The 27,974-nt window shown below is 44.7% G+C and overlaps 1 protein-coding gene across 2 annotated transcripts in view; it reads left to right on the forward strand.

Annotated features, from left to right (window-relative positions):
• Positions 1-280: 280 nt before the first annotated feature.
• PDIA5 (protein disulfide isomerase family A member 5) overlaps positions 281-27,974 on the forward strand; it is a 102,845-nt gene continuing 75,151 nt past the window's right edge. For both annotated transcript variants that reach the window (XR_012777032.1, XM_075511481.1), the window contains exons 1-3: positions 281-503; positions 12,978-13,104; positions 16,301-16,388. Coding sequence is in view for 1 of the 2 variants with exons in the window: in XM_075511481.1 (XP_075367596.1) it covers positions 312-503; positions 12,978-13,104; positions 16,301-16,388 (407 nt within the window). In the remaining variant the exon portion in view is untranslated. The remainder of the gene's footprint in view (positions 504-12,977; positions 13,105-16,300; positions 16,389-27,974) is intronic.

A 27,974-nucleotide genomic window follows, 5' to 3' on the forward strand; every position in this document is an offset into this window, starting at 1 on the left:
GCCAGAAGGCTCTCTAGAGTAAGGTGCACACTGGGAGAGAGGTGGAGGCAAAAGAGCTAAGCCTAGAGGGGAGGCCAGCGGGGCATCAGAGGAGAAGAGCTGCAACTTTTTTCTCTTTAACCTCTGTTGAAACAAGGTGGACGCAGATTGCTTTTCGACTGCGATTGCTGGCAGTACTTTGGGGGGGTTGCGTGGGTTTTGGTTGTGTTTTTCTTCTCCCATGCGCCGGAGCCTTGCGGCAGCCGCTGCACCCTCCGGGGGGGGACGAGCACCCCCCGGCCCGCGCCGCGGGGCGGACTACAGGCCCCGTCATGCCGCCGCGCGGGCGGGCGGTAGCGGCGGAGCGCGCCTGCGCCGCCAGACGTGGCAGCAGCCCGCAGCGGCGGCGGGTCCGGAGCGGGTCCGGCTCGGCGGCGGCGGCGATGGCTGTGCCGGGGCAGGGCGCGGGGGCTGCGCGGCGCCGCGGGCGGCTCCCGCCGCTGCTGCTGCTGCTCGGCCTGGCGGTGAGTGGCGGCGGCCGCGCCCCGGGGCGGCGGGGGGCGGGCGCGGGTGTCCCCCCTTCCCCGGGCCGGGGCGGCGGCGCGCGGCGCGGCCGGCGGAGTTGGGCGAAAGTTGGGAGCGGGACGGGCCCCTCGGGCTGGGCGCGGCGGCCGCCACCGCTGCCCGCACCCGCCGCCGCCCCGGGCGGGCTCGGCTCGGCACGGCACAGCCGGGCATGGCTGGGCTCCGGCAGCTCTCCTGCCGGGTGTTCCCCCAGCCCTCAGCCCGTCTGCTGCTTTCCTGTTCCCCTCCCTTTCTCCCTGTCTCTCAGTCTCTCAAAAAACACCCAGAGAAAGCCCAACCCGGCGTGCGGCGGCGTCTCCTCGAGCGGCTGCGGGCTGGAGCCCCCGGCTCGCCCCGGCCGGCCCCGGCACCGGGGGCTCCGACCGGCGGGCGCTTCGTTCGTGAGGAAGTTTCGTGTGAAAATCGGTGCGGCGGCGGCAGAGGGTTTCCCTCGGCGGCGGCTCTGCCGCAGCAGAGCTGCCTCGCTCGGCTTTGTGCACCTGTGCGCCCGTGGGCAGCCCTGCCGCCCCTGCCTCCGCGTCCCTCACGTGTGGCGCGCTCCATCTTAGTGCGTTCCGGAGGAGCTGGGTATGTCTTTCTGCGGTTACACCAAGGAGAACACTCCTTACCTCAGGGAGACTCCTGGACTTACAGAAATATTTTAAAGTCTGAATTTTCTGGTTTTGTCCACAGAATTTAGCATAGATAGCTCAAAAGATTGGCGAAGGCATGCTTTAAAGCAGTCCTTTATTTACTTTATTGGCATGAACTACAGTTCTTCCTTCTGCCTGGATAAATAGAGTTAATAATTAATGAAAAATTACATTAATTTTTTTACGCACACGTCATCTGAAGTGTATTTGGAAATGCATGACCTAGGAGTGCTCATCTAATTCATACAAATCAAGTGCGGAATTGCTAATTGCCCTATGCTTATTCTGTGCTAATATTAGAATTGCCATTGTGGGACAGAAAGCATCGGCCCTGTCTGATGTAGCCTTTTGCCCCTGGCAGGGGCCTAGCTATCAGCTCATTCAGGAGGAGGGAAAAGAAATGCTGTGCATGCTGCACAATTTTTGTTTTGTTCTAAGCTTGGTCTAGAAGCATAGACCTCTGCTATCTGCAGTTTATTTATTGATTTCAAGTGAAACCGAAGTCAGGCTGAACTCTTCCTAAAATGTTGGAGGGGTCTTAGTGTGGCTGCTTTTTCCCTGGTGGCTCATCTTTAATATACACAGTACTTTTTTCAATGATACTTGTGGCAGTGTATTCCTCGGATTAAGTATATACTGTGGACCAAGTAGACAAGTAGACTGAATTTTCCCTTCATTTAAAATAACTGAACACGTGGAGTTATTTGTGGTATTTCCTTCTGTATCCACTGCAACTGTCAGACCTTATCTTACTGTAACATTCATTTTATGTTAATGTAAGTATTTTGCTGTGATTTCTTTTTGTAGATTAAAAGATTTTTTTTTCCCCAGCTTTCTTCATGTGAATCAGTTGTTCCTAACTATTCTAGTTACCCTTCTTTGGACCTTTTGCATTGCAGAGCTGGTGTCTTTGAGATGAGCAGAGTGGGCCTGCCACCGTCAGTGAAATTATGTGAAGCCATTATAATTTATCCACATTATTCTCTCTTCCCCTTCTTAATTTGCCCCAGCATTTTATTTGCTCTGTGATGCTGCATGCTGAGCAGATGTCTTCATTGAGCTGTTGATTCAGCTAATTCTTTCCCCTTTGCTGTGTACAAGTAGTTTAAATTATTTCTTCCAATTTGCATTATCTTGCACTTGAAGGTGCGATTTTTCATCTTGAAATATGTAACTTGCTGTACGCCAGGATTAAAAAAACTAGCCTACAGCTGTGACATTGCAAAACCTGCTTTTAAATTTTTCTTGAGTCAATGTTTGCAAAGGCAGTGAGGCTGTTAAATCAGGACGTTCTCAGTGTGTAAAGTTAAAGCGAAGGTAATGCCAGCTGCTTGGTAGGACAGAGGTTAATGAGAACATTGTCTTTCTTTCCAGTCCATCCTTTTTTATGTACCCAAACATGATTTTTTTTCCTTTTTTTTTTTCCTGGAAGTGCTGAGTGCTTGCAATGCACCTGGGACAGCAGCTAGTCATGCATGCATAATGCTTCTGAAAAATAGGGCTCACTTTTAAAGAAGGACCTAAAATTTGAGGTGGCTTCCGAGAATTGAAATCTTTATCTTTGTAAGACTTCCTGCATTTGTAAAAGGAAAACTACAAAGCTGGATGAAGAAAACACCTCAGTATCTTCTAATGGAAGATGTTGAGGTGTTATCTTCTGCATCACTGTAAATATGTGACACACACGTGAGGAAGATACTGTGCTGATCTCTGCCTGCTGTAAAGTTTTATTTCTTGAATGAGTCGGAGAGTCATAGGGAAGTTGCGGTTTAACTTTAAAGATACTTCCCTGTTTGGTATGTAAAGTGGTTAACTATATTTCACACTTGAAGGACTGAATTTACTGTTAAAGGCATTGGGAAGGAGTTTCACAGTGAGGTGGATTTGCATTTCCTCTGATGTATTGGGTACTGTCCTTTCCCTAGCGGAGGCCAGCTGCTGCTTCCAATGGGATTACGCATCTGGGATCTGTTTGCTTTGCAAACACTGATGAAGGTTATCTCGGGCCAACGTGGCAAAGGTCAGTTCATCTTCTGAGTGTTGGCTTAATGGCAGAGGAACTGAGTCAAGAGAGTCTGACCAACTTACAGCCATTGGGAAGCAGGCTTCTTGAGCTGGTGCCATTCAAACCGAGTACCTTCAAAGAAAGACTTGAAAGGAACATTTCAGATTTCCAGCTCCTCAAGTCCCAGTAACGTCACAGCAATGCACCAGTGAGCGCTGACACAGACTTGTGAACCCAGGCCTGTGGGGAGGGCTTGGACGTGGCTAACTCCTTGTGTTGCAGGTAGCCTTGCAGCATGGCAGCAGTGGCTTTGCCTCTGGTGAGTTTGCAGGCAGGGTGAGTGTGCTGCTTCTCCTCTGCAGTGCTCAGGTGCTGTTTCCTGTGGTGGCATTTGGGCTTGAATTTGGGAGCGCCTCTTCCCATCCAGTTACTGTTTGTGCTACAGAAGCTGCTTTGGGAAGTGTTTTGCTTGCAGCCAGAGGGAGGGTATTGCAGAGGCAAATCCCCTACTTGCTGTCCCCCTTCCCCATTCCTACTTTGTCTGTTCCCTCTTCAAAATACAGATTTGTAAAACTTGTGATATGGGCTATGCTCTGTCTCCTCAGATGCCCTTCCCAAATCAAACCTTGGCTTTCAGGACTGGTTTTGTTATTCAGCTCTGTACCTCATGGAGTGAGGTTTTGAATCCATTGGCTGTGGTGCCAAAGCGCTTGTTTACTTCAGAGGGCCTGGGATGTTGCCACAAGTGTGGTGTGGTCATCTGAAGTGGTGTTTCTGCCCAGGAGTACGTTCAGGACATCGTGAGCAATTGGTGATGGAAGAGGTGCTTGTTCTGTTGTTGACCATTTCTTTTGTTTTTTGGTGACGCAGTTCCTTGAGTTCCTCCATTTGAGTAAAATGGAGGTAATGAGACTCACCTTTCTTCAGAGTTGTGTTTGGAGGTCTGTGAATGGAGAAACTCAATGCAATTTGCAACCAGAATCACAGACTAGCATTGCCTTAAATTTCTTTGTGTGAACAGGATCACTTTGGAAGTAAGTTATGGTTTACCTTGATCCTGCCACCATTTCAAGCTTGTGAATGGCAAAAAATTGTGATAGCAAAGCAGGTCTTAAATTTTGGCCCTTTGCTAGCTGAGAGTAGCTGGTAGAATTGGTGGAGGGTGCTGTGATTTGTGCACTTGCAGAACACAGATAACAAAGGTAATCTTATTTGTGGCTGCCTTGATAATGTCCTGTCTGTTGTCTTTGGGTTTATAGTCATATAGCATATTTTCTGGGTGACCGCAAATAGACTCTTTCTCTCCCCCTCCTCACTTTTCAAGAGATGACACACCACGAGCATGTGGTTGTGCGCTGCTCTAGGATCAGCTGCGTGCTGGCTTGCTCTGATGCTGCCTCCCTTTTGCTTCTTGCAGATCACTTCCTTTCTGTGTGACTCTTACTCCAACAATTTAAATTAAGCTTCATCTCCTATCACCTGGCAAAAAAATGTGAGGATTAATTAGTTAATATTTGTGCAATGCTTTGAAGATAACAAGTGCCATATAAAGTGCTAAGGATTTTCAGGTGTCATTTTTCACCCTCTCTTCTTTATAAGTCCCATTAATAGTGTTTTTGTATTCTTTTTATAGCATCTCCTACGTGCTTCTTGAGTAGGTGATACTTCTTTAAACTTCTTCAAAACCCAATTTTTAGTGGGGGATTATGTGCATATGCTCTGCTCATGCCCTTAGCTTCTGGTTTGGGTTGGAAGGGACCTTAAAGATCATCTAGTTCCAACTGCCCTGCCACGGGCAGGGACACCTTCCACTAGACCAGGTTGCTCAGAGCCCCATCCAGCCTGGCCTTGAACCCTTCCAGGGATGAAGCATCCACAACTTCTCTGGGCAACCTGTTCCAGTGCCCCACCACCCTCAGAGTGAAGAATTTCTTCCATATATCTAATCTAAATCTACCCTCTTTCAGTTTAAAGCCATTACCCCTTGTCCTATCACTACATGCCCTTGTAAAAAGTCCCTCTCCAGCTTTCTTGTAGGCCCCCTTCAGGTACTGGAAGGCTGCTCTAAGGTCTCCCTGGAGCCTTCTCCAGGCTGAACAACCCCAACTCTCTCAGCCTGTCTTCACAGGAGAGGTCCTCCAGCCCTCTGATCATCTTTGTGGCCCTCCTCTGGACTTGCTCCAAGAGGGCCGTGTCGTTCTTATGTTAGGGGCCCCAGAGCTGAATGCAGTACTCCAGGTGGGGGTCTCACGAGAGCGGAGCAGAGGGGGAGAATCACCTCCCTCAACCTGCTGGTCATGCTTCTTTGGATGCAGCCCAGGATAGGGTTGGCTTTCTGGGCTGCAAGTGCACATTACCAGATCATGTTGGGCTTCTCATCAACCAACACCCCCAAGTCCTTCTCCTCAGGGCTGCTCTCAAATCCATTCTCCACCCAGCCTGCACTTGTGCTTGGGATTGCCCTGACCCACATGCAGGACCTTGCACTGGGCCTTGCTGAACTTCATGAGGTTCGCATGGGCCCACCTCTCAAGCCTGTCAAGGTCCCTGTGGATGGCCTCCCTTCCCTCCAGCGTGTTGACTGCACCACACAGCTTGGTGTTGTTGGCAGACTTGCTGAGGGTGCTCTCAATCCCACTGTCCATGTTGCCGACAAAGATGTTAAGCAGTTGTTAATTAGTAAATAGTTGCACAGGTTTTCCTTCACTAAGCATTTGAAAACCAGTGATAAACCATAAATTAATTGGTTACACAGAACCCTTAAGAACCCTTAGTATAGACTATTATGCCTGTAGCTTATGTTCCTTAAAACCCAGTGTTTAAGAACAATATGAACAGTAGAGTCTAGTCAAATCTTGACATCTCCATGGTATTTTTTGCTGTCTTCTATATTTGGAAAGTGAACATAGCAAGTATCACGTTAAGTGAAATGCCTTACTTGTAGCATTCTTCAGCCTAAGTTAAAGAATACCAAGATACTCTGTCAGGATTTTAATTTGCCTTCCTTTGTGAACAAAAGAAGATATGACACTTGCCTCTTGCAGACATGACCCACCACAATAAAATGTCAGCAGTGCTTGTGGTTTTTTATTCCTTGAATGGCTAGAGGTGAGAGTTAATTGATCTGGATTATATACAGAGTAAGAATGCACTCTTCCATGGAGCTCATGGGAAATGAACAAAAACCAAGAAGTGTCCAGTGGGAGTGTCTGAAAATGTAAATCTGTCAGGCAAATCCATGTTTTTCCAATGCTGTCAGCTTTCCGATGCAGAAGTTGTTGATCTTCCAGTGTGTCTGCTGGAGTGCTCCTCACTTGGCCATCCCATGCTGCTGTAGGCACTGGAGTCGGCACTCGCCACTGAGCCCGTAGACGGCTTTTTGGATCAGTCGCCGATAATGTGGTGCAGCCTCTGTGCTGGGGGTCCTCAGCAGGTTGCAGTTTGGGAAGCCCTGCAGATGTGGTTGGGAGAAGATCGTGTTGTGGTCCCAGCTGGATTGCAGGGGCTACTGCAGGGGCTCCTTCAGTTGTGACCCCTGAAGCCTGAGACCCAAGTGCTACCCGTACTCTTCCCCCCTCATTCACATAATAAATTCTTAGCAGGCTTCCTTGAGGTACCTTTGGGTAACAGAGATAACCCGTCCCCCCTCATCTGATTTGATTAAAATGTTTCTACAGCTATTTTGGATATTAATCATGAATGAAAACAGGAGACTGTCCTACTTATCACTATCCATCTTGGAAGGCATTTGTTACAAATGGCTCGGTGATCAAAGCAGCACAACCCTGAATGTAAATAGCAGCAGAGGGAGGGCTTGTGAGTGAAAAGCAAGCAATTATTGCACAAGGTCAAGAGTGGTTTGTATGATGAACAAGGAAGATAAAACATCTGCAGTCAAACCGTGATTCCTGTAAACAAGGGGGCTTTGGATTTGAACATCTTGTATTTTTAAGCAAGAACAAGTTGGGGGGAAGGGAGCAACAGATCTGTTTCTTTCTTGTGCTTGCCTGGAGATGACTTAGATCTGATATTTTCAGTACGTGCACACTGTCTGCACCCCAGGACCTGGCCGTGCCACCGTCTGATCTGCAGGTTTACAAACCTCCATCACTGCAGTACAGCGATGTTCCTTCAAATCCACCTTCTGAATTTAAGTGTGCACTCCACCACAGGGTTCATTTTGGGAACTGACTAGGAAAGGGAAGATGAGATCTGGTCTTGTTCTTTCGATTTCTTGCCTGTTGTCGTCCCGTACCCCTGCCATTTTATGTAGCAGGGGAGACCCTTGTTTAGAATGTGAACTAGTCCCCTCCTAAAGAAATTAATGATGACATCAAATTCAGTCATCTCCATTACTGCTTGGAATTTTGAGGCAGGTTTGATCTTCAGCTAGGTTCCCATAAAATGCCCTGTCAGACACAATCTGTTTCATATGTACAGGGTCGCTCATTGATCATATTTACAGTGGGTTGAATGCTGTTGTCCCAAAATGAGAATGACATCAGTGGGCGGTTAATCTAAGACAGAAATCAAAGTCAATGTCTTGCTGAAAAACGGGCTTTTGAATTGTGGTCGAGTGTAAGACTGTGTCCCTGCCAAGCAGTAGTTGTGCTGGAATCAGCGTTGTTCATGTCAGCCCCAGCTATTCTTGATGAATAGTGTGCAAATTGTATACCTAATTATACATGTAAGTGTTAGTGTGCGCATAAAAATTGTACGTTGACATATGGATTCAGGCATCTAAGTGCTGTTTCAGCTGCATCTGCATTTATATTTTTAATGCATAATTTGTGTCCAGGGAAATATACTTTTTCACGTTTTTGAGATGGAAATAGGAGAAACAGGAAATAGGGTTTTTTTTGTCCAGTGTACAATGCTACTTCTCTGATAGTGCCTCCTTATTTAATTTTGATTTCTATTTTCTTGTTTTTAAAACGTGTTTTCATTGCTCTTGATTTAAAATAAATAAATAAAAAATTATTCTCCAGACATGCTGCTTATCCTTAGCAAAAGACCATGCTGTCATGAAGCTTTTGTGGAGAGCAACTCATAAATTGAACTGGTTTCTGTGGGAACAGCAGTTAAGCATTTATCACATTTAATTTGAATAATAAATGTAAAATATGAAACTATGTTCTTGTGGCTGCCTGAAAGATACTCCCTTTTTTCATTCTGAAATAAGATTCAGAGAAGAATAAAAACTCGGGAAATAAACTCTACTTTCTCAGATCCTTGATGATTTTGAGAAAACACAGCCTGAGGGATGACCACATTTTTCAACAGTGTCAGTCATGGAAGTGTAATTAGCAAATAGTTATTTGCCTGTAACTCTCTTTGCCTCTGGGTTTCTGAAAGCTCAGATGTTTCTTGGGTACCAGTTCTGAGGTAGTGGGGTTGTGGAGCGCTTTGGTGCTCTTTAACACTTGCATGTGTTTGGCAGCTCCACAAGGAATTGCTGGGGGGGGGGGGGAGGGGGAGGGAGAAAAATTAAACCTTTTTGACTGATCAGACTTCTTCCACCTAGCTTGCACGAACATATATTTAAATACATACTTTGAAGAGCAGAGGCAGAGCTAGAGCACATGTGGTTTTGTGCCTTGTACTCAAATAGCAGTGTCTGTCAGCAGTTTTGAATTGACTGTCTTGAGGGTTTGGGTTCACTTATGTTTTACTTGAGAATCCTTCATGCATCTTAGATCAGACACTACATTCACATGACTGATGTGCGACCTACACCATAAAAAATTCTGTGAAAATAAATTCAGATTGAGATCTTGAGCTGGGGAAAATCTGCAGAAGTGCTACCAGATTTGCATTTCATAGTCTGCCGCCTGTAGTCTGCCTTTTCTGAAGGTCTCCACCGAAGTTTCCTGCATCCAAGGACACCAGGTGACTGCTGTGTTGGTTCCAGCTCACCGAGCCAGCCATGGATGAGGACCTGTTATGCTAGGCACTGTGGAAACACAGCATGAAATAACATAGACCTTCCCCCAGTTTTATTGCAATTTCTTGTCAGTATAACTGTCACAGGGCAGGGGTGGCACAGGTGTTGCGTGTGTTCGTCCTAATAGGCCTTCTACTTTAACGGGTACCAGGGTAGGCAGCATCTTGAGAAAAATGTTTGGAGAGTTTCTTAGCTTTTCAGTGGTGGCTGTGAATAGATTTTAAAGCTTTAGGACGCTCAAGTGACAAGAGAGTTTAGCTTGTTTCTTATTTATAGAGTTCCATATGTGTGAATGTAGCACTTCCTGACGCATATGAAAAGAGGCTTCCTGCCCAGGAGGGACTGTCACCTTTCTTGACCTCTTTTTTTTTTATTATGAGCTCATCTCCTCTTGTGCCCTGGATTTAAACAAGAAGCAGCATGCTTGATAGGGCAGTGCCTGGCTGATGAGCTCTCCTGCAAAGACTTCAGCAAAATGTCTGGAGTAAATCTACCCGAGTCATATCTCACAATTAAAGTCATATAGCACAGTACATGCAAACGAGCCTTGTCTTTGCTGCTGCTTTGCCTGTGGGCTGTGCAGGAATATGAGCCTGGTTTTCTATGAAGAAGAGTGTGTAACTGCTTCCATAGGATTCTCTTTTCCCATCCTCTTAATTTCATGCTATTGCCAGAACTACTGGCTGTAGCCCCGGTGAGGCTGTAGCTGCTGGTACAGTCATCACAGCGTTGGCTCTGGAGCAGGGCAAAGCAGCCCGGTGGCTGGGACTGGCATCGGGTGAAAATGGCTGCTTGGCATCACTTGCCTCCAGCGGAGCTGGTGGTGAAGGCAGAGGTTCTTTAGGAGTTTTAATGATAAACTGGCCTCTCATTTATTCCTGGGTAGGGTCTTCATTAATTTCAGTGGGAGAAAGCTGGAGAGCGTGGAACTACTTAATTCTTATCAGTTTGCAAACACCATGTAGTGCAAATATGTATTGGGAAGTGGTGAACTTTTCAGCTCAGCCGATAACCTCCCAGTATTGCTGCTGTTGCCTTAGGTGTGCAGGCAGGGTGTTTCTGTCCAACTTGATGCCTTCAGCTTGAACTTTTTTGGTTTTATAACCAGGAAACGCTGTGACATTAATCTTAATTAAAGGGAGATGATGATTTATTTGGCAGGTCTGACTGGTGCGCTTGTATGCACAATGCCTTTCCCAGTGGGTTTTGGTCTAAATCATAGGATCGGAGAGAGCTGCTGTAGTAAAACTGCAGGAAAATGAGTAACATGTATTGATTTGATACCTGGGGAGGAATTGGGCAAAGTAGCAGTGGATATATGCAATGTGACGTGCTTCTCCCTCCAAGCGCCTGCTGTTCCACCAGCGCAGTGAGTTTTCTGTTAGTGGCAACACCGACAAGGCAGTAGTTAAAGCTGTCACTGTTTCCAGAATCCAATTTTTCAAGAGGTTTATAGCTCTGCCATTAATAAGGAAAAAAAGAAAATTCACTGAAATCAGCTAAACAGCCTTTCCACCTGGAAAAGACATGAAATACACATGTTTCCAAGCTATCGGTAAAACTGTACAGATGCTTTAAACAAAGTCCATAATACTGTTTGGTGTCATGCTGAAAGTGGCCTTTGTGGCTTTTTTAGTCCAATTCTTTCTTTTTGGCAGTGAGTTCATAGACTAGAATATCTTTATTTGAGTCTAGTTTTCTAAACGAAGAAAGCTTCTTTTAGAAGCAACCTGTAGTTTCACTTTTCCCCACTTCCCCCCCCGCCTTAGTTTCAGTGAATTTTAGGTTTAGCCTTCTATAACTCCACATAAATAAAACTTTAAGACACTTGGATAGTTAAAAAAATTGAAGTGAAGGAAAAAGTTTTTAAAAAAATACTTAGGATTAAAGAGATCTGCTCATAAGTCAATGTTAGATTAATCCCTCCTGTACAGCCTCTGATTGCGATGAGTTTTGAGCAGGAATTTGCATGTCTGTGTCACCCCACTTAGCACAACTATATTTGTCTACTTTGATTGGCAACACCATGTATTTATCTCAGAAAATACACAAATGATTCACATGCATCAGCCTGAAGTAGGAAGGCTGAGCTCTGGACATCTGGATTTAGAAGAATGTGAGTCTGTCGGTTGAATTAAAGCATCAAGGACATTTATGCTGAAGGTAGGGGATGACTTGCACATGTGCTTTTTCCCTTCTTACAATTAGACCATCTGGTCAGCAGGGCTTGGTGGTGGGAATCCTGCCTGCAGAGTGGGATAACTTGTTCGCTCTAAGCCTGTGCGGTCTGTCAAGCTTTTATATTTTATGTTGAAGGTGTATCTTCTAGTAACTTTAAGTTCCCAAACGTGTCCTGAGGTTGTTTTGAGGATGACCCCCATTTCAGCTCAGCCTCTCCCCTCTGCCCCGTGCATCCCAACCCCCCCCCCCCCCCCCCCCTTTCCACGTGTAAAAACTTCTGGCACTCAGAAAGTATGTTTCTTAGGTGCAGGTTTTGTTTCTGTGCCTCAGTGACGTGGTGTTTGCAAATAGCTGAATTTGTAATGAAGTGTAGTGCCTGGGGCTACGCGTTCTGACTTTGATTGGCTTAGTGCCTTGTTTTGAATGCTGCAGTCTGTAATACACGGGATGCAAGAAGGACAGCCTCTTACTTCTTCACATCCACCCTGGACACATTTTCCAGCCCAGCTGGAATGAGACATGATCAAAATTAGTTCTGTAATTAAGAAAATGTTGAACCTCTTGTGTGTGTTAGGCAAATGAGCTAAAGCTTTTAGCCAAGCAATTAAGTGTTAAGGTTTTACTGTAAGGTGAATGTAAACTAGATAATTTCTCCAGCCAAGCTTCCCATAATCATTCCATTAGTATGAATTCAGTACAGTGCAGAAGGGAGGCAGCATAGCATGATGGATAAGATTATTATTATTGAAGATTATTGCAGTACAAATGAGCAGTGAAGGCCTCAGCTGAGGTTATGGTCGTATTTTGATAGGACTTTTACTTTATGGTAGGATAAAAGACAGACTTTGGTCTGGAGTGGTCATGATTTAAATAGACCAAAAGGTGCAACAACAAAAAAAAAATTCTTTGCATAGATACAGAACTGAGATGCAGAGAGATTAAATGCCGTGCTTTCCATGTGGCCAGTGGAAGCCAAACTTGATCTTGTGGCAAAGGCACTGGTGAGTCTGTGGGGTATGGTATGGCCAGTGGGAAACATAAGCCCTGTTCCACTTTAGTAGGGCAGGTGGGAGAGGCTTGTGGTTACTGTCGTAATGTAGATGCTGAATTACTTGCAAATTCTGTTTTCATTTCCTTCATCTGCTCTGTGTCAGCGTGGGTTAGTTACTTTAACTTCATGGCTCTCAGTGTCTTCTGTGGGATATCAAAGTACTCGATTGAGTTTGCAGAGTATTCTGAGATCTAGGGACAAGAGTGGTCTCGAAGTGGTAATTTTCTGCTTCTCTTGTTGCAGTATATTAAATTTACATAAGGATTTTTATCTGATTATCTGACTAGGGAACAAACTTTTAAAGGTGGTGGTGGCAGCTTCTTAACTAAAACCATATTTCTTGATGTTGTGTTTATCTCATCTTTCCACTTAAGGATGCTTGCTGGGCGTGATAGTAGTCCAGTTTCAACGAGTCATGTGTATGGCTTTTTTTTTTTTTTTTTTGCTTTTGCTGATCAAATCGATATGATAGTTTATTTAAGGCAGCGTGTCTCAAGATTATGGAAAAAGGTCAAGGCAATTTCAAAAGCAGTTTGTCTTTGTATTTTGTTTCTCAGCATGGAAGCTGTTACTAATGTTTCTGGCTTTGTGTTTCTGTAGGCATTCTTGCCGGTGTTCGTGTACTCGTTGAAGGTGTCTCCACTCATAGAAAAAATAAGTGACCACAAGGATTTTAAGAAGCTTCTCAGGACACGGAATAACATACTAGTGCTGTATTCCAAATCTGGTAAGTCCTCCTTTTTTTTTTTTTTTTTAAATGTCACAGCTCTTTGTGCCCGGCAAGGTGTGTGCGTTTGAACATCTGTGTGCAATTTCGGTTATCTGTGTACATGCTCAGATGACTAAGCTCTTCACCCTTACTTGCTCTCTGTTCAGTGTTGCCTTATGTGACTACAAGGGCTTCCTCAGGACCGATGTCCTTTGTTCTAACTCAGAGGCTCCTGATGTTTAAAGATTGGAGTCGTCTTAATTTGGTCTTCTAATTGCTCTGTCACATTGGCAAAAATGTGCTTTATTCTGGCTTTGTCTCCAAAACTGGCTCCTCATAATAGCTATCAGCCAGAGCTTTCTGGTGTGTTTATCACAGTAGTTTGCAAGTTTCGATGTCCTGGTGACACTGAAAGGCTTAATGAATAGTTATAGTACTGAAATCAATCCATCTTTGCTTCTGACAGCTTTGGGTGTCCCATGGTTGTCTTTCAACTTTAATTGACAAAATATAAAAATAAAAAATGAGCTGCTTGTGTAAGAGGGAGAAATGGCTCATTTCATGTCATGCCGTCTGTCCCCTTGAATCTCTTTGCTGTCTTCTCTCTCATCCAGGCTCTTCTTTCTGGCTGTTCACTCTTGCTCTTAGCTGTCTGTTTGCTCTTACTTTTGCTCTGTTCTGCTCCTGCTGTACCTTTTCTCCTTTGTCACCTTGTTTGTTTTGGCATGTTGTTTTGTGTGACACCATGTAAAATGAAGAAACAATCTTTAAGCTCCATACGCCAGTGCAGAATGCGGTTGTGGATGTGGAATTCATTGGACAGCAAGAAGTAAAATGTGTCACTAAGATGATTTTCCTTAGTGCTGTATTGTTTTTTTTGTTGCTTCCTTTTCCTTCCTGCAGGCAAGCAGTACAGGGTAACGCTTCGTTTGGGGGTTGGGTCCTCCCTTTCTGACCTGTTGCAAAGGTCTTATCTCACAATGATGTTGGTAGAGTTGCTCTGGGTTTATAGTGTGGCAAAGTGGAGCAGTATGTGGTGACCCAATATCCTCGCTCCCCCCCTCCCTCCCTCCCCCCCTCCCTCCCTCCCCCAATGTCAGAGAATTTTGCAGACAAAAATGTGCAGGTGCTGGGATAAGTAACTTTGTTTCCTAAAGATATGCTTATTCTGAAACAGTTAAAATGATATATGTGACTTAATTTTTGTTAAAATATTTGTGTTTTGCTATAGTGGGGAACTTTGAGCGCTCGAACTTGGCCAAATGGTTTTGTAGTAACAGGTTCAAAGTGAAAGTCATAAAAGAGTTTCTAACGCTTTTTGATTTTGAAAGGAACACTTTAGATAAAAAAGACATCTGTATTATTCAGCTCTTTAAAGGGAAAATTCTTTTTATGCTTAATATTTTAAGTGGTGGTTACTTTCATTTTTAGAAGCACAACCAGAACACTTCAGCTCTTGACACTCATCAAATAAATGTTGCCCTGTGGGCATTGTTCAAAAGCCGTGTTGTGGAGATTTCTTTTTTCTGTTTTTGTTATTTAATTGGTTGGTTTTAGGAGTCTAAAGCATTGCATGCAGAGCTGACTGTGGGATTAATGTTTCTTCCTAGAACAGTGATCCTTGCACAATTAGAAATCTCTTGCCTAACCGTCACCCAGAAAGAGGGGAGGGGAAAGAAGTGATAAGAATTTGAAGGTGCAATTCTAATCCCAGATATACATCCCCCAGCTGTGATGAGATGTTGGCCAGCACCCGATCGTACTGCTGGAACAAAGGCTTTGCTTCTCAGCTGAGCAAAACTAGATGAGTATTCCTATCTCATGCAGAAAATTCATCGGTTTCAGGAGATGTCCTCATTTACAGGAGATGTTTAGTTCACCCTACCAGCTGGGTGTCCTGCCAGGGCTGCTCAACTAGTGAGTCTTCTGGGACAAGTCTGTCCTATCCCGAATGCCTGTTTTTTAAAGGGTGTTTGTCAAACTGTTCCACTCTAAGTACATGCCAAGAATTCCCCCACGTGTCTACGTCCCTGTGTTGGAGAGAGGTGGCAGTTGCATGTTATCAGTATTGGGGTTAGGAGGGTTTCTTGAGAGCTAATGTGTGTGGGCTGGCTTCTCTGATGGCATCAGGCCCAAGCAAAGGCTGTCGAATACAAAGAAGCTGTTTCTGGCTCAGGAGATTGTTGAGATAAAAACTGTGGAGACTTAGAGATTATTTGAGGGGGCTGTCACTACCTGCTGGCTCTACGTGTCTGCTCTAACCTATATAGGCCTTGACTTTCTTGGATGTTGGAGGAAAGATATTGGTCGATAGAGGCATTTGGTCTGACCCAATACAGCTGTTCTTACATTAAATTAGTTGAAGTAGTTGTGGAACAGCAGCAGTTTAAATAGATCTGGAAGAGGCCCTGGGTTTCTATTTTCTGTTTATCAAGGCAAAAACCAGTTTCTGTTAGATTTTTGGGGGAATTGATACTTGTTTGAACTTTTATGTTTTTCTCTCCCGAGCTCTTGTCCCATTTTTCTTCTGTGTTTATTTTTAATACCATTTATAAGACTGTTTTGGAATGAAAGTGTTTTGCAAAATCTACACGTGGCATGGCATTATAAAAATCTCAGTTGGGTATTTATAATACAGACAGTTCTTGGAAGGACCTTTTCTGGGTGCTTTCTGCTAATAGTTTTGAGCTCCTCCTGACTGTTGGTTTGGGTATCTCCCAGGGTTATTATGAGAATAACAGTGTGTTATTTTCTGTGTATGACAGGGGTAGAATTGAGGCAGGCAGAGATGCTGAATGACTTGCCCTTACAGCTGGTGAAGCTCCTAAATGAAGTCGCTCTAATTAGCAGGCAGTGGTACAAACTGGTTAATGCCCAGCTGCAGGAAAAAGGCAGTGTTGGGATGGAAGCCTGTTTGCAGGAGAGGACACAGTACAGCTCCATAAATGTAGGTCAGGGAGCGTGCCTGGAGGTATGAATTTCAGTATGTTGTTTAAGCGGGGTGGAGGGAAGGAGCCACCCAACTTCAGCTGCAGCCAGCATTCCTTTTAGTTTACAGAAGATTTTGCTGATCCCTCTCACATTGGTTTCTTCAAATTAGACAAAATGTTCTTCCAGTGCTTCAGAACAAAGGAATGCGCCATTGTGTTTTTCTATGTGGAGTAATAATGCTGTTGTTGATTTATTTTTATTATTATTTTATCTTGTTTTCCAGCTGCTGCTGCCGAAAGCTCACTCAGGTTACTGTCCAGCGTGGCCCAGGAGGTGAAAGGACGAGGTACTATAAGCTGGATAGACTGCGGGTATGTGTCATGCTGTTTTTCCCCTTTTTTTCTCTCTCCCTGTTTGGCTTTTATTGCTGACTTAGCTTATTTGATGGCTCTGAAACTTTTTGCCTGTAACTAAACCCACATCATTCTGTGCAGTTTCTTCATAGCTGTAGGGAGCCTATATCTCACCATCCTCTCTTCCTTTGGACCAGTGGTGGAGAATAATTTTTTCCTTGGCTATGGCTGTTGTCACTTCTTCTCTGACAGCATGTTTTTCAGCCTGAAGCTGGACACCCCAGCTAGCATCACCTTTCATGGGGGGCACGTAGCATGGAAACTCTGACTGCTCTGGCTTTCCCACAAGCTGGGGGAGGAGGAATCCCACATGTTGTGCCTCAGCTGGAGGGCAAGGCAGTTCTGCTCCAACAGCAAATGTTGCATGAGCAGTAGGGCTGTTTGCTTGGTTTTGAAGTGTCCACCCATTTGTGTTTTTCAATAAAATGTGCTTTCTTTTAAAGAACTTCCTCTGTGCTTGTATAGGTTCATGGCAATTTTTAATGTGAAAGCAGGGAAACTTGTTTTTGTAAGTGGTTGCTTGCGTGGGGAGGAATGAACAGGTGTGTACTTTCTGGTTTGCAGATGTGAAAGCCTCCACTGTGGTTCTGCTCAATAACACATTGCCTGTGGTTTTAGCTTGTGTATTGTAGTGCCTCTCTGCCTCTGCAGCTTTGAGAGCTTTGCCTGCAGGTGGCAATTTTGCCTTCCTGCGCTGCAGAGGAACAGCTTGCTGCCTACCTGTGTGTTTGGGTGGATTGTCATGGTATAAACAAATTGTACACTGTGCACAAATCTAAGTCAGCTCTGAAAATCATGGTCTTTCTTAAAATTATACTTTCGAAACCAACCTCCATCCATCAAGCAGTGACCCAGAATAAGTCATTGGTAAATCAAAGTTAACATGCTTTTCTTGTTGGTTAACCTGTCTTGCTCTCCCCCTGCCACCAGGCAGGTATCTCTCCCGTGGAGTCCTCTGCTTCTGCCTTCTGTTTGCGTTCTGCTGGGCTTGTCCAAATGCACAGACACTTTCATCTCTGCCCAACTGATGGGGACAGTGTTCCAAGTCATCTGCTGGCAGAAAGCAGAGCTGCTCCTCAGAGGTCAGTGAAGCCTGTACCACTTCCCACCTGCTGAAAAGCCTGCAAATAAATTGTATTGACCCTGATGAGGAGGAGGTTGCATGGAGATCTGGCATACCTCTGAAATCCAGTCTCCTTTTCTAACGAAAGCACTGATAAACAATTTTTGGTTGTCAGTAATGATGGCTAGAAAATAGGATACTGGGCCAGCTTCTTGGCTTTAGTCTCTAATCGGCCCCGTTTGTGACTGGAGTGGTCACTACCTTTTTGTGTCTTCTGTTTCCCTTTTGTTTTAGGCTACCTCTGTGTTGAGGGACTTGCTGCTTACCATCTGTGTGTGCACATGGCACGTGCGTACAACTGCTGGAATGATGAGGCTGTTCATCTGGCCCTTCAAAATGCTGCTATAATACAACTAAACAATAACCATTTCCAGGATTTATTTTAGGTCTGGCTTGGGGAAGGAAAGATTCAGTGTTTAGGGCTTCAGTTTGAAATCCAGGGAAGTTTTGGCACTTAGTTCAACGGATCAGTCTCTGCTCCTGAGTTTGTAAGTGATGGTGATAGGGAGGGAAATGTGTTGTTTGGTTTTGCTGTAAAATAAACTTCCATTCATCAAACCCTAATATGCTCTCCATTTCCAAATGTTGTCATCTAAACCAAACTTTGTTATGGAAGTTCCTTGCAGGAAATGTATTTTAAAGTCTCCTCCAGGTAGTGCTTTAATGCATTTCATAGGAAGTTTGTACTTGCGGTGCCTTTCCCCTGACCATGGTGGGGAAATATTTAAGTTAAGCTTTGTACTTGTAATGAAAGGTGATTTATTACCAGAGACTGAAGCAGCCTGGTGAAGGTCATGCTGTAAGAGGTTGGGAGACCTGGGAAGAGATTTGTAGGTTCTTAAAATTTGCTTTGATGCCAGTAATATCACAATCAGATTGCCACTTGCTGAGTGACAGGCAGTGGACAGGGTGCTGTAATATGGCAATAGCTGTAATTCTGTCTTCGAGGGTTGAGCAGTGCTTCCTTTCAGATCACTTGTTTGGGGAGAACCTGGAAAAAATAGATGATCTGGTAGCTGGGTATTTGTCAGAGATGCCTCTTCTATCACTCCTTCCTGCAGAGGGATGTCATAACACAATTCGTGAACTTGTCTTATGGGGCAAGGTGAACTGGAAGACTGACTTGTGGCAAAGAGGGTCTTGATGCATGCAAAAAACCAAATGGTTTGAGTCTGAACCAAGTTATGTGGTTGATTTGCTTCTTAAACCTTTAAAGCATTCTGAAATCAATCTCTTAGTGTTGAGGTAGCTTTTAAATATTTTTTTTTCCTTGAAAGATTTTTTTTTTCCTTTGCTTGCCTTTTTTTTTTTGTGTGTGTGTATATACAGGTGGCTGCAAACTGCTGCCCACCTCGCTGCAGTGATAATATGTGAGGCTACAGTACTGGTGTCCATCACCAGTCACAAAGGGCCAGTGGTAGGGCCTGAACAGCTCAGTCCTACCAGAGTTGCTCAAGCTATTCTCCCACTGCAAGTATGCTGTGAGGCTTATTTGCAAGTCTTCATGCCGAAACAAACAGCGCACAGATGCAGGGATATTTACAGCACAGGCTCAATTTGTTTTACAAATATTGACAAGAAATGGCTTGTTTGGCAGCAATATTTAGCAGGGAATTTTGGCTTTGCTCTTCACATCCCGCTGTAGCGGACTTCTTGCCTTCAGATCCAAGTATTGGCAAGGCTGGCATGCATGCAGAGTTGTGGTTTGTGTCTCTGCTTCCCTGTGGCGATGATGGCAGTTTTTTCTTTTCGTTTTCTTTATTGGCAGTGGTTTTTTTGTTTCTTGTCATTCCCCTTCTTCCCCTCATTTTCAGGAGAAAGGAAGAACATGTTGCTCCACTGATGGAAACCATTATGGATTGCTAAGTCTCGGCAGTACGTTCTGTATTTCATACAGCAGAGGGGAGCGTGCAGGTTTGTGGCTGGAGGCGGGCTGCCTGAATTGCTGGTTTACATGGAAACCGTGCTCCTTGGTCTCGGCTTTTGTTAGGTCTGTGGTATGAGACAGAGGTTAGACTTGAGCTTTCAGTTCCAGGTTGAGCGGTCTCAGGGAGACCAAGGAGGTTAGTTTTTCAGCATAACATGGGGAAATACTTGGTTTCTTGCTGAGGCTGTTAGTGTGGAGTAGAAGAGGTTGCCACTTAGTTTGTCACTTTGCGGCAGGATAGCAGAGGTCCCCAGAGTGCCTGGGCTTAGGAGATGAAAGGCTGGGAAGTGCCAGGTACCTGCCTTCCTGCACAGTTAGGCTCACTTGCATTAAGTGCCACGTTGGAGCAGGGCCATGCTGAGCGCAACACAGCCAGGGACGCCTCTGCGTGCAGTATTGCAGATAAGGTCCTCCTTCACAGGAGATTTCAGTCAGTTTGCGCAGGCAGATAGACGCCTCCTGCTAGAGATGAAGGGGCAGGACAAGAATTGCTTGCAGCATTGAAGTGGTCACTGTTTGCTCCTGTGTGCTGAGATAGCATATGCGGCTCTGTACACAATTAAACATGAAGCTATTTCAATTGTGAATAAAAGACCCACAAACGATGTGACAAAAATATGTTTTATTCTAGCCTTTCCATGTTTTAATTAGGAAGTCCTTGCTGAGGCGTTTGATGTTGAATGAACAGTGATGTGAGAGATGACAGAATATTAAATTAATAATGCCTGGTAAAATGCAGTCTTCTGCGTGATGGCTACTTGTTGCTGTCGGTTGCTTGTTGGCTTGTTGCTGTCGGTTTGAACAGAGTGCGCTCTGCTACCTTTTATTTATTTCTTTCCTCCCTGTAATACCTCGTGCTTCATTTCTGAGTTGAGGCTAACTGATAGCTGGGGTAGACCACAACATTGCAGGCTGGTAAATCTTCAGAGTAACCCAGAGAGATGGATCAGTCGTCTTATGAGCAAGAATTTTGAGACTTCTGTTCGAGGAGACGCCACGTTAATAGGAGCTGAGCGTCCCAGCTTCTGTTCCTGACTCTGTGAATGATTCACTTCTTGTTACTTTGTGCTGTTAAAAAAGGTGTATCTGTTTTTCAGGCAACTGGGTAAATATTGCCTGATTCGTTAGGCAATGTTTATAAAGAGACTGGAGAACTTTGAAAGGAAAAACGCTACAGCAGCATAAATGAGTGCTCTTCATTTAATGTGTTCAGATGCTATTGGGATGGGCATGTAAGCAAGCAGAGAACCATTATTGAACTACTTTTAGTAGGAGGCTGGTAGAAATTTTGAAAATGGAAGGGCTTCATAGGGAGTTGAAAGCTTAAGATGTCTGCAAAAAAGAAAGTGTCTTGTCCTTTTGTGTGATCTCAGAGTTTGGATACTGCTAATTGTAACAGCAGGTTGGGGTGCACTGGAGCTGGTGCGTGCTGCATCGGCAGACAGACGGATGGTCGGTCTGTGTGCGTGCTGCAGAGCCTCTGCATCTCACAGTCCCTCATAGAAACTCTTGGCAAATCCTGATGGTGGCAAGTAAAAGGTACAAAATGATGTGCCTGGGAACACAATAAGATGAAATTACTACTTGAGTGAAAGGTGAAGTTTTTGTTGCTTGTCTTTAAAGCAGACAAAGCTCCAGTCCCAGTTTGTGATGCCTCGAGGTCTGGTTTTGAAGACTAATCAGTATAAAGTTATCCTCTAGCCTTCTTCAGTAGGTTTTGTGATAGATCATGGGGTGGCCAAGGGCTGGTATTACTTGGAAGAGTGTAACTAGTTTGGGTGAAGTGGAAGAGGAAAGAAAGTAAAATGGCTTTGCTGAAGAGAAGAAAATGTATTTGGCAGGTTATAAAATGTATTGTGGTCAGGTGCAGTTTTGAGGAGGTGGCCAGAGAGGTTGAAACTAGCTCCATCCTGATGTGATTTAGTGAACACTCCTGGGTTTTCCTGTTACTGAATTGTCTCAAGTTTTTTATTGACTGTAACTCCTGCCCAGTTGTGGACTGGTATTTTGAAAAAAGCACCCATTTCTTTGGCTCTGGGTAATTATTCCCTGCTCAAACTTGCATGGTTCCCTTTATTGTAGGTCCCAAACATAAACAAAGCTGTGTGATTTCCATCTGCTGTCATAGCGTGTGTGCTTGGCTTTAGCACATCAGACTGCTAGGAAGAGGAAATGCCATCTGGTTAAAATGTCTGACTAATTTTTGGTTGGTTTTAATCCCACATTTCTGCTTTTGTGTGCCATTCTTGTAGTCCCTTTTGTGTGTCCTGTGCGTCATTCCTGTAGTCCCGATCCCCAATAATTACTTGTTATTGTTGCAATCCCATGATGGTTGGCATGAAGGTTAAGACCATAATTTGGCTGGTAAAGCAGCCCATTCAGGGCTATGCATCTAAACATGTGCTGGTTCAGGAGAGAGCCAAATCTAACGACTAGTTGTCTCTTCTGGGATTCCAGTTTTCATGTTTATCTGCCTTTTAGATGAAATCTTCCTTCCCAAATTTCTAATTTCCTAATGCTTTGATACAGAAAGGCTTTACCCATACACACAATCATAAATGTATTTGTTTAATGCTTGAAATAGCAGGGAGGAATTTCAGAAATAAGGCTGCTGGTACAGAGGGCATTAAGTGTCATTTCGCTCTTTAGTTTTTACCTTCACTCCTATAAAGCTGATCAGAAGTAGGATTTATTTAAGAGAATAAGTCTACTCATCTTCCTTCCTTGTTGTTGAATTTTAAAGCTGATGAAAACCTTTGAAATTGCAAACAAAAATGACCACATCTAATGGAGAGAGAAAAAAGGAAGAAGGAGTGCCTCTCTTGCACCGATGCGACCCCTTCCATCCAAGTAGTTTTGCAGTGTCTGGGATTTCTGCCGTTTTCTACAGTTGCCTTGCAGACGAAGGGCAGCGACAGCTCAGTAGTGGATGGCATGTAATGTTAGTTGCCAGCATGGGGGAGATAGCAGGGGCTCCATTTGCAGCTGGTCCAGGGGAGGTAAGCCAGGTGTCCATCAGGAGCACTTTGCAACTGTAGCTATACTGACACCGTGGTCCTTGTGTGGATGTGATTTATATGGGCAAACCTTGCATTTGCAGCATAGATTTTCAATGCCTTCCTCCTGTCTCTATCATAACCTGTCTGCGCGGTTAATGCTAATTCACATTAAAGCCCTTTTATTTTCCTGTGAGCGTGACCATGCAGGAAGTGCTATGCCAGTCTGAAAAAAATTTCCTTTTTAAGTAAGCTCTCAGTTCCTAACATAAACCCATTTAGTCTGGTGTATTGCATTAATTGAGAAATGCAGAGTGTTTAACTAAAATCCACTGTAGTGCTTGGGTGTACAAGCCTGAGCTCATGTCTCAGTTTCATCCTAACCACGTGTATTCCATGAGTTTTGCCTAGAATTGCTCATTAACTGTGAATCTTCAACGTTGCTGCTTTTCAGACTAAAATGAAGAGTGAGCTAAGATTTCATGTAAAGTTACCTCTTTTCCTGCATTCAATACTTCATTTAAAACATCCTCTAGCATCCTCTCCAGGCCCATAGTGCAGCTAAAGGTCATAAAACAGGCGCCAAGGGAACAGTAAAATGTGCCGTGGTGTCTGTGTGCCCATGGGTGATACATTCAAAACCTGCCTTCGCGGGGAGCTCAGCGTGAACTCAAAGCCAGAGTGGTAGTCATCTTGTGTCCCAGGTTAGGACGGTGTTCCCCTGTACCAGGTTGTGTGTCTTAGAGGAGGTCTGGATGTGTCTGATGAGGAAAGCTGCTGCTTTGCAAAGAGAGTTCGAATGTTCAGTGTTTCTAGAAGCTCCTGCAAAGCCTTTGGTAGGTCCTGTGAACGTGTTCACCTTATTTCTGTGAAGGTATGTGGGCTGTCGAGTGCCTCTTACTAGTTTATATTTCCATGGAAAGTACCGTTCATTATAACATCTTGACTTTCTGCAGGACTGGAGCTTGTAATTTTTTCCCTTAAGTGTTTTTGGTTGACGATACCTGTTACCTTTTTGTCTTGGGTTTCTTTCTGCTCTTGGGCTCGCTCTTGCTTGCAGTGAGAATTAACCTCATGAGTTTTAATTTTCAGAAAATACTTCTTTTTAATCTCATTCCTATAGATTTCCTGGCCTCTCTAATTGACTAATGGGCACAGGGAGTTGTTTGTATTGGGTGAGGAGTGGTGCTGGGTCTCTGCAGCACATGGATTATTCCGTTTGCATTCCTGGCACGTTCCAGGGGAGCGTTTGGAGCAGAAGGCTGCAATCGGCTCGTGGGTCACAGGGAGGCTTTTTGCTGCGTTCTAGGGGGGGGAAAATCAGGCCCTAAATTCAGATGAAACGCTGTTGTGTCAGTCTGCTGATCGTAATCTTTAATTCTTTTCAGCAGCACGTTTTCTGTTTTTGGTTTCCATGCTCCCCCATCCCTTAAAAGATTCAAGCTTTTGATCTGCCGCATTGTTTGAGCAGCTCGTTTGTTCTGTGCTATGGAAACCTGTTGCTATTGTTACTTCTTCTATAAGATAATTTCCATGAGGAACCTAGAACGGTGGCAAAATGTTGCTTTGTTTTCAAAGACAAATCTTGTGTTTTAAGCTTCCTGTGCTGATTATTTCTGCGTCCGTCTCTCCTGGGTCCTGTTCCTACTTTGGTATCTGCAGGTTCTTAAACCCCACTCAGGAGTGTAGTATCAAAGGTGCCTGTCTGCACGGAGAGCTGCGTATGGGCTTTCTGTTCGAGTGGATGTAAGCCATTACCATCCAGCAGCTGCTTAGCACAGCTCTTTGGAGAAGTGCTCTTGCAAGGTAGGCTGATGGTTTGAGAAGTGATTTTTTTAAAGATTTTTTCTTCTCTGATTTCAGATCTATCTCAAGAGAGTGATACAGAACGGTCTGGGATCATTCGAGAATATGAGGAGCCTTACAAAAGTAACATACCTTCAGCAGCAGTAGTTGTGGCAGCTGCCACCCCGGGCTGGGAGGGAGGACTGAGGATGATGGGGGGGGGGGCAATGGCCACAGTCTGAGAGAAGGAGAGTTTTGCAGGGGTCAGTCTGTTTTCGTTTGGTCAGCAAAGTACACACAAGTACTCTGCTGTAGTGTAAATGGATCACACAGCCCTTGTTGGAGGGTGGGATTGATGACTGCAAGGAGCATAGTCAAAATTGCGTATTGTCCCCAACAATAGCTAATGAATTGCATTTTTTTATTTCGAAATCTCTTAGGAGCACATCTAACTACAACTGACTGTTAATGACTTCCTCTTTCAGATTAGGTTTGCAAGTGCAAATGTGGTTTTTATTTTTAGGTGGCTTGAGGAGATTTCTGGCGTTGACACCCCTTTTGCTGCTTTTTTGGGTCACAAGCTCAATTAGTTGTTTGGCAGGATCTCAACTCCATGCTTTCTCAGGATGTTCATCAGTCTGTTGTCTGGAGAGGGTATTCTATGGAAGGTGGCCAGAGGGCATTGCAGAGGCTGTGCATTGGGCTGGGAAACCCTATTTGATAATTCACTTCTGAGGGCTGGTCTGAAATTGCAGTTGCACTTCCCTGAAGTTATAACTGGAGTTGTTCTCTGTACAGTGGTTTTCACCAAAACATAAAAGAATGAAAGCAATTAAACAACAGAGACAATAATGAGAGAGCGTGCTGGTAACATGATGATAGCTTTGGTACCTTCCAAAGCTTTTTCCAGTGCTGGGAGGCTTGCTTTGTAGGCAGCCCTGTTTCTTCTCTGCTGTATCGCCCTGTTCTCAGAGCCTGTTCCTCCTCCTTACCTGCTCAGTCTTGTCTGTTCCACCTGTTGGGACAGTGACAGTGTTTGTCTGTATGGCCACTGATACAACAGAGCCTCCATTGCATTGGGGTCTACAGGTGCAACTGTGATATAAGGGACTGCTGAAGCATAATTTATGTGGATTTTTGAGCCCTGTTTCAGATGGAGAGCTGTACAGATAGAAGAGATAAAATCTCTTTACAGATTGTGAGGTCTGTGGTTCACATGTGGTTACGTGATATGCTGATAGAGAAGTGAGATAGTTTTTGTGCAGGCAGATTTACTAACCTGGTTACTTAAATTGGTTCTGTCAGTGTTTTTATTAATTACTTCTCTTGTGCCTGGAAACACTGTAGGTATGGATGAAAAAGAAGGCTGGGTCCAGTCTGTGTTGCAAAGTGTTAGTAGATGCCAGCACTGTGGTGTCCAAGCGGCGTGGCCACAAAGCCACCTGCACGCTCTGCTGTTATGTTGGCAACTGGAGACATGAACTTTTTTTTAGATGGCATTTTTGTCATTTCCGAAGAGGGGATTTGACAGTTATTCCAGATCCTTCCTCCCCAGAGGCTGATGTGGTTGTAGGGCTGTTTTCCCTTCTTGATGAAAAGCCAATGGGCAGCATTACATGATAAGGGAAATAATTAGGAAACTGCAGAAGATCTTATTTGTGCTTGTGAGAGAGGATGGTGCTGAGGATGTCCGGTCTTACCCTGCTGCCTTCAGGACCTGCCAGGACAATATTTGAATTTGCCCCAAGGAGGGTGTTTTGCACTGCTGCCTCCATGCACTGTTTCTTACTCAGGATCCATCCAGCTCGGGCTTGTTTTGTTTTTAGGAACCAATGTGGACTTACTGCAGCCAAACTCCTGGATCTTATTTTGTGTTCGTCCTGTCTAGCTTTGTCTTCTGTTCTTTCTCTCTCCAAATTACCTTGACACACTGCTGCCAAAGCCTTTCTCTGGATTGCTCCTGCCTCTGGGGACTGCCATCAGTGTCTCTCACAGCTTCTCCATCCTTATGACCACAAGCTCCCAGGCCTGTGGGCAGCCCACCACAGGCAGAGCATCTCACGCTGCTCCTGAGGAGTGCCTGTGGCACATCCCTTCAGGTGCTGGCTTCGCTGGTGGTGAGCCAGAGGAGGTCAGATCTCCTTCGAAAGCCCCTCGTCCTCCTCCTGCCCTGGTAACAGCTGGCTGCCTTTGCAAAGTGATTATTCATGCATGCTAACGCTGACAAAGGACCCCAGAGGTTTACAGGGAGCGCTCCAGTTTGGCTTCCTGCCAGCTCCATCATAGCCCTGAATGGCAGAAGTGTCTCCCAGTAGAGGAGATGGGGATGTGAATGGAAAGGGGTGAAGTATTCCTGTGATGCACGCTGTCTTTGTTGTTATTTAGACTTCTTGCTTAGTTAGGTCAACTTGGATCTTTCATTTTATTGTTCTTTTTAACAAGCTGCCATATGTCTTCACTTCTCCAGCAAAGGAGCGTTTTGGAGCTCCAATTTGATTTTGTGGGAAGGGGGAGCGTGGGGAACATGCCTGTGGGAGTGGAAGGAAGCCGTGCCATCGTGCCACTTAAGGTTTGACCTTATTACCGCATAGACAGCTGCTGGTTAGGTCCTTTGTGGTATTGCAAATAGGTCAATGTTTTGGATGATTTTCCAAATATCCAGAGATAAAGCTGGATGATTTGTAGGACTGCCTGCAGGCAAAGCAGGGGTCCCTTCAGCAGTAGCACAGCAGGGACCTGCGAGGGTTTCAATTGCTCTGGGCTGAAATGGCATGAGGCAGCCAAGGATGGCTGCTGGGGGCACATTACTGACCTCATCCTCAAACCAGTATTTCCTGAGCCTGGTGCCTTGTCTGGAGTGTCTTGGCCTGGGTAGTAGAGTGCTGATTTTGGGGGTGGTTTCTGGCTTTTTACATTTTGGATTTTTGTTGGGGGTTCCCCCCCCCCCCTTTTTTTTTCTTCTGTTTCTTCTACTCTTTATAACAAACTCTTACACTGCCTTTTCAAGTGATGCCATTAAATTGTAAGAACTGGAGTCCTAATTACCCTCTCCCATGTGAGAGGCAAGGAGCTCATCTTCAGAGAGAGGCTGTTGGCTGAGATCCAAGAGACAAATCTCGGAGCAGAGACTGCATCTGTGTTGATATTTACTCTTATTAAGGATAATGGTCATTACCAAGTGATATCAGAGCAGGTTGCTCTTTGCAGGTTATTTTTGTCTGGCTGTAAGTGAAAGCAGAAGGAAAAGCAGAACGGGTCCATCTCTGCCATTTCTGTATGTCTCCTTTTCTGCTTTTGCCAAAGAATCATTAGTATAGCATCTGAGTTGGTGGGTCTGGCATGTGCAAAAATCTGCATTGATGCATGAAAAAATTACTGATATATATTTAGACACTTCCTATTCTGGGAATTTGCTCCTCTTCCATCCCTTGAATCAGTGCAGATAGCTTGCATAAACAGACTAAACTCCCAATGCAGCGGTGCAGAGAATCTGCCCACTAAATGGTAAGAGACATACTGGAGCAAACTGCTGCTTTCTTTCCTGTGATAATGGATGTGCATTCAAGCAGCTACATGAATCTCTACAAATGGAGCAATCCCGAAAGCAGGGCAGGCTTAGATCTTGTTTCCTTCCAATGAAACAGCTGTTCTTATCTCTCTTTTTTTTAATAGAAACTCACGCAAACAGAAAATGAATTGGTAGGAGTTGGAGT

The sequence above is a fragment of the Mycteria americana genome, chromosome 9 (assembly GCF_035582795.1).
Source record: "Mycteria americana isolate JAX WOST 10 ecotype Jacksonville Zoo and Gardens chromosome 9, USCA_MyAme_1.0, whole genome shotgun sequence".
Classification (NCBI taxonomy): domain Eukaryota; kingdom Metazoa; phylum Chordata; class Aves; order Ciconiiformes; family Ciconiidae; genus Mycteria; species Mycteria americana.